The 15,000-nt window shown below is 45.0% G+C and overlaps 1 protein-coding gene across 1 annotated transcript in view; it reads left to right on the top strand.

Moving 5' to 3' along the window:
* Positions 1 to 15,000, top strand: part of LOC118378335 (protein unc-13 homolog B-like) — a 92,616-nt gene that overhangs the window by 47,248 nt on the left and 30,368 nt on the right. Inside the window, exons 14-20 of the mRNA XM_052460967.1 lie at positions 1,831 to 1,920; positions 2,710 to 2,850; positions 3,073 to 3,317; positions 5,441 to 5,526; positions 10,158 to 10,284; positions 12,670 to 12,766; positions 12,868 to 13,011. Of these exons, the coding sequence (XP_052316927.1) occupies positions 1,831 to 1,920; positions 2,710 to 2,850; positions 3,073 to 3,317; positions 5,441 to 5,526; positions 10,158 to 10,284; positions 12,670 to 12,766; positions 12,868 to 13,011 (930 nt within the window). The remainder of the gene's footprint in view (positions 1 to 1,830; positions 1,921 to 2,709; positions 2,851 to 3,072; positions 3,318 to 5,440; positions 5,527 to 10,157; positions 10,285 to 12,669; positions 12,767 to 12,867; positions 13,012 to 15,000) is intronic.

The raw sequence follows: 15,000 nt of genomic DNA on the forward strand, positions 1-15,000 counted from the left end.
TTGCTTGAAGAATGGCCAAAAATGGCCAAAAATCCCTGTGGCTAAATGCACAAGCTTATATATCCCAAGAGACTTGCAGGTGTAATTACTGCAAAAGGTGTCTATAAAGTATTGACTTTGGGGGGGTAATGCACGCTCAAGTTTTCTGTTTTTTTTTGTCTTATTTCTTGTTTGTTTCACAATAAATAATATTGTTCTGTAAATGTTGTATAAATCAAATGATACAACCACTCCCAAAAATATATTCTAATTCCAGGTTGCAAGGCAACAAAAGAGCCAAAGGGGGTGAATACTTTCGCAAGGCACTGTGCGAGATCTTCAGTTTCTTAGCAATTTCTCGCATGGAATAGCCTTCATTTCTCAGAACAAGAATAGACTGACAAGTTTCAGAAGGAAGTACGTTGTTCCTGGCCATTTTGAGCCTGTAATCCAACCCACAAATGCTGATGCCCTAAATACTCAACTAGTCTAAAGAAGGACAGTTTTATTGCTTCTTTAATTAGTACAACAGTTTTCAGCTGTGCTAACATAATTGCTAAATGTTTTTCTAATGATCAATTAGCCTTTTAAAATTATAAACTTGGATTAGCTAACACAACGTGCCATTGGAACACAGGAGTGATGGTTGCTGATAATGGGCCTCTGTACGACTATGTAGATATTCCATAAAAATAATCAGCTGTTTCCAGCTACAATATTCATTTACTACATTAACAATGTCTACACTGTATTTCTGATCATTTTGATGTTACTGTAATGGACAAAAATAGCTTTTCTTTCAAATAAAAGGACCAGTCTAAAGGTCCTTCACCCTGACAGTCTAGACCAGTCTAAAGGTCCTTCACCATGACAGTCTAGACCAGTCTAAAGGACCTTCACCCTGACAGTCTAGACCAGTCTAAAGGTCCTTCACCCTGACAGTCTAGACAAGTCTAAAGGTCCTACACCATGACAGTCTAGACCAGTCTAAAGGTCCTTCACCCTGACAGTCTAGACCAGTCTAAAGGTCCTTCACCATGACAGTCTAGACCAGTCTAAAGGACCTTCACCCTGACAGTCTAGACCAGTCTAAAGGACCTTCACCCTGACAGTCTAGACCAGTCTAAAGGACCTTCACCCTGACAGTCTAGACCAGTCTAAAGGTCCTTCACCCTGACAGTCTAGACCAGTCTAAAGGTCCTTCACCATGACAGTCTAGACCAGTCTAAAGGACCTTCACCCTGACAGTCTAGACCAGTCTAAAGGACCTTCACCATGACAGTCTAGACCAGTCTAAAGGACCTTCACCCTGACAGTCTAGACCAGCCTAAAGGACCTTCACCCTGACAGTCTAGACCAGTCTAAAGGACCTTCACCCTGACAGTCTAGACCAGTCTAAAGGTCCTTCACCCTGACAGCCTAGGCCAGTCCATAGAACAGTAGATGTGTTATGTCTATGGGGGCTTGTACATAGACTAAGCCTACTCCTTGACTTACCGATGGACCCTCTCTCCCTCACTCGCCTCACTCCATCACTCCCCTCTCTCCCTTCTCTCCCAAACTCTTCCCTCCTCTCTCCCTCACTCCCCTCTCTCCCTTCTCTCCCCATCTCGTCCTTCCTCTCTCCCTCACTCCCCTCTCCCCCTTCTCTCCCCATCTCGTCCTTCCTCTCTCCCTCACTCCCCTCTCTCCCATCACTCCCCTCTCACCCTTCTCTCCCAAACTCTTCCCTCCTCTTTCCCTCACTCCCTTCTCTCCCCAACTCGTCCTTCCTCTCTCCCTCACTCCCCTCTGTCCCTTTTCTCCCCTGTCTCCCATCTCTTCCGCTTTCTCCACCTATCCCCCCATCAGAATAACTTCCCAGCCAGTAGTGCACCTCGTCTGCAGGACCTGACGTCTACTGTGGATCTGCTGACTAGCATCACCTTCTTCAGAATGAAGGTACGGAAATATGTCTTAGTGTCACACACACACACACACACACACACACACACACGCACGCACGCACGCACGCACGCACGCACGCACGCACACACACACACACACACACACACACACACACACACACACACACACACACACACACACACACACACACACACACACACACACACACACACACACACACACACTGTAGTTTATAGTTCGTTCATTGGTATGAATGTTCACATACAGTAGCCTAAGTACTATGTTTTACTCTGTTCAGGTGTTTAAATGCACTTTACATTTGTTTGATTTCAGGCAGTGTTGCACTGCCTGAATGTCTGTCTGTCTGTCTGTCTGTCTGTCTGTCTGTCTGTCTGTCTGTCTGTCTGTCTGTCTGTCTGTCTGTCTGTCTGTCTGTCTGTCGTCGGTATGACTGTCGCTCTGTCTGCCCTCTGGGTCTGTGTCTCTCTGCTGTCTCTCACTCTGGGACTGTCTGTGTCTGTCTGTCTGTCTGTCTGTCTGTCTGTCTGTCTGTCTGTCTGTTTGTCTGTCGGTATGACTGTCGCTCTGTCTCCCCTCTGGGTCTGTGTCTCTCTGCTGTCTCTCACTCTGGGACTGTCTGTGTTTGACTGTCTGTCTCTCTGTCTGACTGTCTCTCTGTCTGCCTGTCTCTCTGTCTGCCTGTCTCTCTGTCTTTGACTGTCTGTCTGACTGTCTTTCTGTCTGAGTATCTGTCTGTCTGACTGTCTCTCTGTCTGACTGTCTCTCTGTCTGACTGTCTCTCTGTCTCCCTCGTGTGGCCAGGTGTTGGAACTTCAGAACCCCCCCAGGGCAGCCCATGTCGTGAGAGACTGTGTGAAGGCCTGTGGTAACTCCACCTACGAGTACATATTTAACAACTGTATAGACCTCTACATGAGACAGTTCCAGCCCGCCCTAGTACCTGTGAGTACAATCAGGAAGAATACTAACCTTATAAATAATAACTATTTCTGAGTGCAGGCCTGCAACACTAGATTTCAGATTGTATTTTACTGATCATTTTTTTGCGATGTGAATATTGTGTTGCTGGTTCCATTTGGGTCCAGTTGAGAACCACTGGTCTAAAAAACAATTTTAATAAAAACATTAATAATCTAATGGCTAATTCCCTTCTCTTTCCCACAGCCCAAGCCAGAGAAGAAAAAGGAGATGAAGAAGAATGAAAAGGAGAAGAAGCAGGGAGAGGAGGGGGCTGAGGACGAAGAGGAGGAGGAGGAGGAAGATGAAGAGAAGAAGAGGGAGGAAGTGAAGAAGGAGCCAGAAGAGACAGGGCCTACTATCCACAACCTGGATTTCTGGCCAAAGCTCATCACCCTCATCGTCTCCATCATAGAAGAAGATAATCACTCCTACACACCCATCATTAACCAGTCAGTACACACACACACACACACACACACACACACACACACACACACACACACACACACACACACACACACACACACACACACACACACACACACACACACACACACACACACACACAGTGGGAAGAAAAAGTATATGAACCCTTTATAATTACCTGGATTTCTGCATAAATTGATCATAAAATTTTAGGATCTTAATCTAAGTCACAACAATAGACAAACAGTCTGCTTAAACTAATAACAAATATAATTGTTCATGTCTTTATTGAACACACCGTGTCAACATTCACAGTGCCAACATTCACAGTGCAGGGTGGGAAAAGCATGTGAACCCTTGGATTTAATAACAGGTTGACCCTCCTTTGGCAGCAATAACTTCAACCAAATGTTTTCTGTTGTTGCGGATCAGACCTGCACAACGGTCAGGAGGAATTTTGGACCATTCCTCTTTACAAAACTGTTTCAGTTCAGCAATATTCTTAGGATGTCTGGTGTGAATCGCTCTCTTGAGGTTATGCCACAGCATCTCAATGGGGTTGAGGTCAGGACTCTGACTGGGCCACTCAGGTTGAGGTCAGGACTCTGACTGGGCCACTCAGGTTGAGGTCAGGACTCTGACTGGGCCACTCAGGTTGAGGTCAGGACTCTGACTGGGCCACTCAGGTTGAGGTCAGGACTCTGACTGGGCCACTCAGGTTGAGGTCAGGACTCTGACTGGGCCACTCAGGTTGAGGTCAGGACTCTGACTGGGCCACTCAGGTTGAGGTCTGGACTCTGACTGGGCCACTCAGGTTGAGGTCAGGACTCTGACTGAGCCACTCAGGTTGAGGTCAGGACTCTGACTGGGCCACTCAGGTTGAGGTCAGGACTCTGACTGGGCCACTCAGGTTGAGGTCAGGACTCTGACTGGGCCACTCAGGTTGAGGTCAGGACTCTGACTGGGCCACTCCAGAAGGTGTATTTTCTTCTGTTGAAAACCTTTTGTTATTGATTTACTTCTGTGTATTGGGTAGTTGTCCTGTTGCATCACGCAACTTCTGTTGAGTTTCAATTGGCGGACTGATAGCCTAACATTCTCCTGCAAAATGTCTTGATAAACTTGGGAATAGATTTTTCCGTCGATGATAGCAAGCTGTCCAGGCCCTGAGGCAGCCAAGCAGCCCCAAACCATGATGCTCCCTCCACCAGACTTTACAGTTGGGAGGTTTTGATGTTGGTGTGCTGTGCCTTTTTTTCTCCACACAGTGTTGGGTGTTCCTTCCAAACAACTCAACTGTAGTTTTAATCTGTGCACAGAATATTTTGCCAGTAGCGCTTCTTCCGTGGTGTCCTTCCATGACCATTCTTGTTTAGTGTTTAATGTATCGTAGACTCGTCAGCAGAGATGTTAGCATATTCCAGAGATGGATTTCCACATTCCAGAGATTTCTGTAAGTCTTTAGCTGACACTCTAGGATTCGTCTTAACCTCAATGAGCATTCTGTGCTGTGCTCTTGCAGTCCTCTTTGCAGGACGGCCACTCCTAGGGAGAGTAGCAACAGGGCTGAACTTTCTCCATTTATAGATCATTTGTCTTACCGTGGACTGATGAACATCGAGGCTTTTAGAGATACTTTGTAACCCTTTCCAGCTTTATGCAAGTCAACATTTCTTAATCTTAGGTCTTCTGAGATCTCTTTGGTTCACATCAGCAAACAAACATTTTGTGAGTGTTTTTTATAGGGCAAGGCAGCTCTAACCAACATCTCCAATCTCGTCTCATTGATTTGACTCCAGGTCAGCGGACTCCTGACTCCAATTAGCTTTTAGAGAAGTCATTAGCTTAGGGGGTTCACATACTTTCCCCAACCTACACTGTGAATGTTCAAATGACGCATACAATTGTAGAGAAGAAAAATACAATATTTTGTGTGTTATTCGTTTAAGCAGACTGTTTGTCTATTGCTGTGACTTAGATGGAGATCAGATCAAATTTGATGACCAATTTATGCAGAAATGCAGGTAATTCCAAAGGGTTTACATACTGTTTCCTTGCCACTGTATATATAAATCGTGTTGCTTAATTCAGCATGTCTAACTGGTCTGTGCCCCTGACCTCTGACCTCTGACCTCTGTGTTCCCAGGTTTCCTCAGGAGCTCAACGTGGGAAAGGTCAGTGGTGAGGTCATGTGGACGCTGTTCGCTCAGGACATGAAGTATGCCCTAGAAGGTAAGACAAGTTTGTGAGTGTGTGTGCATATGTACCGACTGGCTGATGATGGCCGAGTATGTCTGTGTGTCAGTAGTAGCTTATCTATAGCCCCTTTACACACTAGTACCACTATGTAGCATGGTACTACTGTTGTTTATCATACATAGAGCCATGTCCCATGCTAACATTTGCTGACATGTTAGAGATGGTTGATGTTGACTCCAGAGGGCTTCTGTTGTTTAGGAGTCTCATTATCGTCTACCTTTGTTTCTGGTTCTGTCCACTCTGTCTCCACATCATCTCTCTCTTCCGATCATGTTTAGGAGTCTCATTATCTTCTACCTTTGTTTCTGGTTCTGTCCACTCTGTCTCCACATCATCTCTCTCTTCCCATCATGTTTAGGAGTCTCATTATCTTCTACCTTTGTTTCTGGTTCTGTCCACTCTGTCTCCACATCATCTCTCTCTTCCCATCATGTTTAGGAGTCTCATTATCTTTCATGTATTGTTTCCTACCAGCCATTCTGTCCTTAGTCATGTTTCCTTCTGTCTTTAGTCATGTTTCCTACCAGCCATTCTGTCCTTAGTCATGTTTCCTTCTGTCTATAGTCATGTCTCCTACCAGCCATTCTGTCTTTAGTCATGTTTCCTACCAGCCATTCTGTCCTTAGTCATGTTTCCTACTGTCTTTAGTCATGTCTCCTACCAGCCATTCTGTCTTTAGTCATGTTTCCTACCAGCCATTCTGTCCTTAGTCATGTTTCCTACCAGCCATTCTGTCTTTAGTCATGTTTCCTTCTGTCTTTAGTCATGTTTCCTTCTGTCTTTAGTCATGTTTCCTACCAGCCATTCTGTCTTTAGTCATGTTTCCTACCAGCCATTCTGTCCTTAGTCATGTTTCCTTCTGTCTTTAGTCATGTTTCCTACCAGCCATTCTGTCCTTAGTCATGTTTCCTTCTGTCTTTAGTCATGTTTCCTACCAGCCATTCTGTCCTTAGTCATGTTTCCTTCTGTCTATAGTCATGTTTCCTACCAGCCATTCTGTCCTTAGTCATGTTTCCTTCTGTCTATAGTCATGTTTCCTACCAGCCATTCTGTCTTTAGTCATGTTTCCTACCAGCCATTCTGTCTTTAGTCATGTTTCCTACTGTCTTTAGTCATGTTTCCTACCAGCCATTCTGTCTTTAGTCATGTTTCCTACCAGCCATTCTGTCCTTAGTCATGTTTCCTACTGTCTTTAGTCATGTTTCCTTCTGTCTTTAGTCATGTTTCCTACCAGCCATTCTGTCTTTAGTCATGTTTCCTACTGTCTTTAGTCATGTTTCCTTCTGTCTTTAGTCATGTTTCCTACCAGCCATTCTGTCCTTAGTCATGTTTCCTTCTGTCTTTAGTCATGTTTCCTACCAGCCATTCTGTCCTTAGTCATGTTTCCTTCTGTCTTTAGTCATGTTTCCTACCAGCCATTCTGTCCTTAGTCATGTTTCCTTCTGTCTATAGTCATGTTTCCTACCAGCCATTCTGTCCTTAGTCATGTTTCCTACTGTCTTTAGTCATGTTTCCTTCTGTCTTTAGTCATGTTTCCTACCAGCCATTCTGTCTTTAGTCATGTTTCCTACCAGCCATTCTGTCTTTAGTCATGTCTCCTACCAGCCATTCTGTCTTTAGTCATGTCTCCTACCAGCCATTCTGTCTTTAGTCATGTTTCCTACCAGCCATTCTGTCTTTAGTCATGTCTCCTACCAGCCATTCTGTCTTTAGTCATGTTTCCTACCAGCCATTCTGTCTTTAGTCATGTTTCCTACCAGCCATTCTGTCTTTAGTCATGTTTCCTACCAGCCATTCTGTCTTTAGTCATGTTTCCTACCAGCCATTCTGTCTTTAGTCATGTTTCCTTCTGTCTTTAGTCATGTTTCCTACCAGCCATTCTGTCTTTAGTCATGTCTCCTACCAGCCATTCTGTCTTTAGTCATGTCTCCTACCAGCCATTCTGTCTTTAGTCATGTCTCCTACCAGCCATTCTGTCTTTAGTCATGTCTCCTACCAGCCATTCTGTCTTTAGTCATGTCTCCTACCAGCCATTCTGTCTTTAGTCATGTCTCCTACCAGCCATTCTGTTTTTCCTCTCTTTTGCTCTCTCCTTTCCCTCCCCTCTCTTTCTGACTTTTCTTTCTCTTCATCTTGTACTCTCCTCTTCTCTCTCATGTTTTGTCTCTTATTTGTGTTGCCATCTCAGCTCCCGAAACAATCTGGATCCGTACACTAGACATTATGCTGGTAAGAGGTGTGTGTGTGTTTGTGTGTCTTTGGGTTGATCACTTTTGCTGTGCTCTTATTATCTTGTTGACCACTAAGCCATTTCCCAGTGAATGCCTGTAATGATTGGAGCTGTGTTAGCCATGGGGGGTGACCAAGTCTAGACTAGCGTTTGCTGGCCGATAGTACTTAGCACCTCCGAACGTGGAGTGGGCACCAATGTTACATGGCATGAAAACTGTAAGCAGCCAGATGTCAACAGCGGGTGGTCCCTAAAACAGGCAGACAAAGGCTAGATCCACATTCAGTGGCCTTTAGAAGGAGATGAGATTGAGCTCAGTACCAGTAAACGTGGGAAGAAGAAGAATATGTTTTCCAGCAAAGTCTACCTTGTCTACAGACTGAATATACACTGACTACACACTGTCTATACACTGACTACAGACTGACTACAGACGGAATATACACTGACTACAGACTAACTAGACCGACTACAGACTGACTACACACTGACTACAGACTGACTACAGACTGACTACAGACGGAATATACACTGACTACAGACTAACTACACCGACTACAGACTGACTACACACTGACTACAGACTGACTACACACTGACTACAGACTGACTACAGACTGACTACAGACTGACTACAGACTGACTACACACTGACTACACACTGACTACATACGGACTACATACAGACTTCACACTGTCTACACACTGACTACAGACGGACTACAGACTGACTACACACTGTCTACACACTGACTACAGACGGACTACAGACTGACTACACACTGTCTACACACTGACTACTGACGGACTACACACTGACTACATACGGACTACAGACTGACTACACACTGACTACATACGGACTACAGACTGACTACACACTGACTACATATGGACTGCATACAGACTTCACACTGTCTACACACTGACTACAGACGGACTACAGACTGACTACACACTGTCTACACACTGACTACTGACGGACTACACACTGACTACAGACTGACTACAGATGGACTACAGACTGACTACAGATGGACTACAGACTGAATATACACTGACTACACACTGACTACAGACTGACTACACACATAACAGAAACACACTGACTACAGAACCACGCTGACTACAGACTGATTACACACAACAGAAACACACAGACCACACACTGACTACAGAACCACACTGACTACAGACTGAATATACACTGACTACAGACATAACAGACACACATAACAGACAACTTCACTGACTACACACTGACTACAGAACTTCACGGACTACAGCACATAACAGACAACTTTACTGACTACACACTGACTAGTCCAAGAGGCTTCTAAACAGCTTCTACCCCCAATCCATAAGACTCCTGAACATCTACCCAAATGGCTACACATACTATTTGCAGTGCCACCCCCCTCTTTACACCACTGCTACTCTCTGTTGTCATCTATGCATAGTCATTTTAATAACTCTACCTACATGTACATATTACCTCAAATAACCCCGTACATTGACTCTGTACCGGTATCCCCCTGTATATAGTCTCCACATTGACTCTGTACCGGTACCCCCTGTATATAGTCTCCACATTGACTCTGTACCGGTACCCCCTGTATATAGTCTCCACATTGACTCTGTACCGGTACCCCCTGTATATAGTCTCCACATTGACTCTGTACCGGTACCCCCTGTATATAGTCTCCACATTGACTCTGTACCGGTACCCCCTGTATATAGTCTCCACATTGACTCTGTACCGGTACCCCCTGTATATAGTCTCCACATTGACTCTGTACCGGTACCCCCTGTATATAGTCTCCACATTGACTCTGTACCGGTACCCCCTGTATATAGTCTCCACATTGACTCTGTACCGGTACCCCCCTGTATATAATCTCGCTATTGTTATTTCACTGCTGCTCTTTAATTACTTGTTACTTGTATCTCTTATTCTTATCTGTATTTTTTGAAACTGCGGTTAGGGGCTCGTAAGTAAGCATTTTCACTGTAAGGTCTACAGGTCTGTTGTATTCGGCGCATGTGACTAATAAAGTTTGATTTGACTACAGCACATAACAGAAACACACCGACTCTAACACAGCCTTGTCTTTCCCTGCCATCTTCTCTAAGGAGATGGGATCAATACGTTTATTGGCAATTCATTATTAGAGTTTGGGACAGAGCAGTCCATCCCTTCAGGGACGTGTTCCCCAGGCATGACCGAGGAGTGTAAGACAGACAGAGGCTAACTGTGTGTGTGTGTGTGTGTGTGTGTGTGTGTGTGTGTGTGTGTGTGTGTGTGTGTGTGTGTGTGTGTGTGTGTGTGTGTGTGTGTGTGTGTGTGTGTGTGTGTGTGTGTTTCTGTCCTCAGAGCATGAGAAGCACCGTCTGTGTAAGAGTGCTGACTACATGAATCTTCACTTCAAGGTCAAGTGGCTTTACAATGAGTATGTGACCGACCTGCCTTCCTTCCAAGACACTGTACCAGAGTACTCTGCGTGAGTGACCACACACACACATCTCTCTCTCGCTCCCTCTCACTCCTGCTCACTTTCTTGCGCTCCCGCTCTCTCTCTCTCTCTCTCTCTCTCTCTCTCTCTCTCTCTCTCTCTCTCTCTCTTTCTCTCTCTCTCTCTCTCTCTCTCTCTCTCTCTCTCTCTCTCTCTCTCTCTCTCTCTCTCTCTCTCTCTCTCTCTCTCTCTCTCTCTCTCTCTCTCTCTCTCTCTCTCTCTCTCTTTTTCTGGCACTGCGGTTTTTTGAGCTTTGCTATTGGTCTCTTTCTTTGCTGGCTTTAATTTAACTTTTTATGGAGACTCTTCGGGTAGGCTCGCTTAACACAAATGCTGCCAGAGATGCGTGGGTGGCAGTCCTTTTTGTCCCGGGTCTGGCTGTAAAGATGTACTCCTCAATGGAGGTGTGTAGGGTTAGACTGCCTGTAGTAAAAGCAGAAATTAAGAACAGGCGTTTTTGTCCTTTATAAATGTGTTTGCGCCTAACAAAGGGAGAGAGGCGGGGCCTCTGTTTGGGTGTCTTAGACAGGAACTCTCACAGGTAGCATCTGAGGAGATTCTGATGGTCGGAGAGGACTGGAACTGTACGGTGGATTTGATGAAAGACAGAAATGGGGAGGAGCCTCATTCAGGCTCAGTGGGTGTGTTAACCTCACTAGGGGGGTGTGGGACGCCTGGCCAACATCCAGTGAAATTGCAGAGCGCCAAATTCAAAAACATTCATTATAACAATTCATGAAACATGTTACACAAGTGTTACACATGGGTTTAAAGATAAACTTCTTGTTAATCCAACCACGGTGTCAGATTTCACAGAGGCTTTATGGCGAAAGCAAACCATGCGATTATCAAATACTTATGTCATGCAATAAAATGCAAATTAATTACTTAAAAATCATACAATGTGATTTTCTGGATTTTTGTTTTAGATTCCGTCTCTCACAGTTGAAGGGTACCTATGATAAAACTGACAGACCTCTAAATGCTTTGTAAGTTGGAAAACCTGCAAAATCGGCAGTGTATCAAATACTTGTTCTCCCCACTGTACCTGATATGAGCAGAAAACTTAAATTATTGTTAATCTAACTGCGCTGTCCAATTTACAGTAGCTATTACAGTGCATTAACACCATGCTATTGTTTGAGGAGAGTTGCACAATTATGAACTTGAAAAGTTATTAATAAAACAAATAGGCACATTTGAGCAGTCTTGATACAACATTTTGAACAGATATGCAATGGTTCATTGAATCAGTCTAAAACTTTGCACATACACTGCTGCCATCTAATGGACAAAATTGAAATTGTGCCTGTGCTGGAACAATACATTATGGCCTTTCTTTTGCATTTCAAAGATGATGGTCCCCCTTTGGATTATCTTTTACCAGATCTAATGTGTTATATTCTCCTACATTCATTTCACATTTCCACAAACTTCAAAGTTTTTCCTTTCAAATGGGTATCAAGAATATGCATATCCTTGCTTCAGGTCCTGGGCTACAGGCAGTTAGATTTGGGTATGTCATTTTGGGTGAAAATTGAAGGGGAAAAAAAGGGTTGGATCCTTAATGCCATTAAAGTCTGTTGGAATGTCTATGTGAGAGGTTGGGGGTGGCGTTTACTGTTGGAATGTCTATGTGAGAGGTTGGGGGTGGAGTTTACCGTTGGAATGTCTATGTGAGAGGTTGGGGGTGGAGTTTATTGTTGGAATGTCTATGTGAGAGGTTGGGGGTGGAGTTTACTGTTGGAATGTCTATGTGAGAGGTTGGGGGTGGAGTTTACTGTTGGAATGTCTATGTGAGAGGTTGGGGGTGGAGTTTACTGTTGGAATGTCTATGTGAGAGGTTGGGGGTGGAGTTTACTGTTGGAATGTCTATGTGAGAGGTTGGGGGTGGAGTTTACTGTTGGAATGTCTATGTGAGAGGTTGGGGGTGGAGTTTACTGTTGGAATGTCTATGTGAGAGGTTGGGGGTGGAGTTTACTGTTGGAATGTCTATGTGAGAGGTTGGGGGTGGAGTTTACTGTTGGAATGTCTATGTGAGAGGTTGGGGGTGAAGTTTACTGTTGGAATGTCTATGTGAGAGGTTGGGGGTGGAGTTTACTGTTGGAATGTCTACAATGGGGTACAGGTATTCGAATAAGGTAAAATGCCAAATAGGCCAAATGTGTGTTGTTGAATTTTCTGTTTGCTCAGGCAAAGGAGGAGCAGGGTCAAAGGTGGGGGGATAACAGACCCTTTGCTTCTGTCTCACATTCTCACAGAACATCTTAATTCTATTGTGCATAGATTTAACGTTTGGCTCTGTTTCTCGCTCTTTCTCCCTCTCTTTCTGTTTTACTCTGTCCCACCCTCCTCCTCCTTCTCTCTCTCCAGGTGGTTTTTGCCATTTGTCCTTCAGTGGCTGGGTGAGAACGAGGATGTGTCCGTGGAGTTCATGCATGGAGCTCTAGAGAGGGACAAGAGGGAAGGGGTGAGGGACCTCCACACCAATACTTACAACTATCCTGTGAGTTTGCAATTGCAGAAAAGTGCGGATGACCTCTCTCTCTTTTCCTCTCCTCCCTGCTGTAGTTCCAGCAGACGTCGGAGCATGCTCTGTTCTCCAGTTCAGTAGTGGACATCTTCACCCAGCTCAACCAGAGCTTTGAGATCATCAGGAAACTAGACTGTCCAGACCTCAAGGTCCAGGCCCACTACAACAGACGCTTCGCCAAGGTTTCCAACCAACTTTATTTGTTTACTTTATTTCCCAACAGAGAAACTTTGTAATGAAGCACGTAGTCGACGTCGTTAACAGCAAGATAAACACTTTGATGAAGGGAAGAGGTAGATTTTTTTTATTTTATTAAACTAGGCAAGTCAGTTAAGAACAAATTCCTATTTGCAATTGACGGTCTACCCGGGCCAAACCCAATTGTGCGCCACCCTATGAGACTCGCAATCACGGCCGGATGTGATACAGCCTGAATTCAAACCAGGGACTGTAGTGACGCCTCTTGCACTGAGGTGCAGTGCATTAGACCCAGAGGTGACGAGCCGAGAGGTGACGAGACACTATTATCATAGACACTTCCCAGCACTTTCAGCAATCTGAAAACACACAAAGCCTTATGCATGGTCACTGTTTCTATGAATGCTTAGTAATGCCATGAGTTTGGGATTGAGCTGGTGCTGATAAGCCTGCAGGATGGAAAGCCAGTGGAGGCTGACAGCAGTGTGTGATAGGAAGTCGATGCAAACTCATTAAGTAAGAATGGGTAATGCAAGCCATCGCTCTGAGCTGCTGTCTCTCTCTCTCTCTCTCTCTCTCTCTCTCTCTCTCCGTCTCTCTCTCTCTCTCTCTCTCTCTCTCTCTCTCTCTCTCTCTCTCTCTCTCTCTCTCTCTCTCTCTCTCTCTCTCTCTCTCTCTCTCTCTATCTCTCTCTGCCTCTCTCTCTGTGTCTCTCTCTCTCTGTCTCTCTCTCTCTCTCACTCTGTCTCTCTCTCTTTCTCTCCATCTCTCTCTCTCTCTTTCTCTCCTCTCTCTCTCTCTCTCTCTCTCTCTCTCTCTCTCTCTCTCTCTCTCTCTCTCTCTCTCTCTCTCTGTCTCTGTCTCTCTCTCTCTCTGTCTCTCTCTCTCTCTCTGTCTCTCTCTCTCTCTCTCTCTCTCTCTCTCTCTCTCTCTCTCTCTCTATATATATATATATATATATTTCTCTCTCTCTCTATTTCTCTGTCTCCCTTTCTCCCCCTATGTATCCTTCTCTCTCTCTCTCTCTCTCTCTCTCTCTCTCTCTCTCTCTCTCTCTCTCTATATATATATATATATATATATATATATATTCTCTCTCTCTATTTCTCTGTCTCCCTTTCTCCCCCTATGTATCCTTCTCTCTCTCTCTCTCTCTCTCTCTCTCTCTCTCTCTCTCTCTCTCTCTCTCTCTCTCTCTCTCTCTCTCTCTCTCTCTAGCCCAGAGGGCTGTAGTTAATGACTCTGAGAAATTAGACTTCTGAAGCTAGAGATGGAAAACAAACAAAGTTAATACAGGAAGGAGCTGCTGATGTTTTATGTATAAGAGGAGAGGGAGGGGGTTGGAGAGGGGGTGTTGGAGAGGGGGGGTGTTGGACAGGGGGGGTTGGACAGGGGGTTGGACAGGGGGGTTGGGAGAGGGAGGGGTTGGAGAGGGAGGGGGTTGGAGAGGGGGTTGGAGAGGGGGTTTGGAGAGGGAGGGGTTGGAGAGGGGGTTTGAGAGGGGGTTGGAGAGGGGGTTTGGAGAGGGAGGGGGGATCAGGGCTACATCATCAGGGCTACATCATCAGGGCTGACTCAGCGAAGGGAAACTATTTCACAGAGAGAAGGTACATTCTTTATTGGGTTTGTTTTGGCCAGTCTTAGTTATTTCAGGAAAACTACACTGAGTGTACAAAACATATTTCCATTACATAGACTGACCAGGTGAATTCAGGTGAAAGCTATGATCCCTCACTTGTTAAAGCCACTTCAATCAGTGTAGATGAAGGGGAGGAGACAGGTTAAAGATGAAGGGGAGGAGACAGGTTAAAGATGAAGGGGAGGAGACAGGTTAAAGATGAAGGGGAGGAGACAGGTTAAAGATGAAGGGGAGGAGACAGGTTAAAGATGAAGGGGAGGAGACAGGTTAAAGATGAAGGGGAGGAGACAGGTTAAAGATGAAGGGGAGGAGACCGGGTTAAAGATGAAGGGGA

Source organism: Oncorhynchus keta, chromosome 14, assembly GCF_023373465.1.
Source record: "Oncorhynchus keta strain PuntledgeMale-10-30-2019 chromosome 14, Oket_V2, whole genome shotgun sequence".
NCBI classification, from domain to species: Eukaryota; Metazoa; Chordata; class Actinopteri; order Salmoniformes; family Salmonidae; genus Oncorhynchus; species Oncorhynchus keta.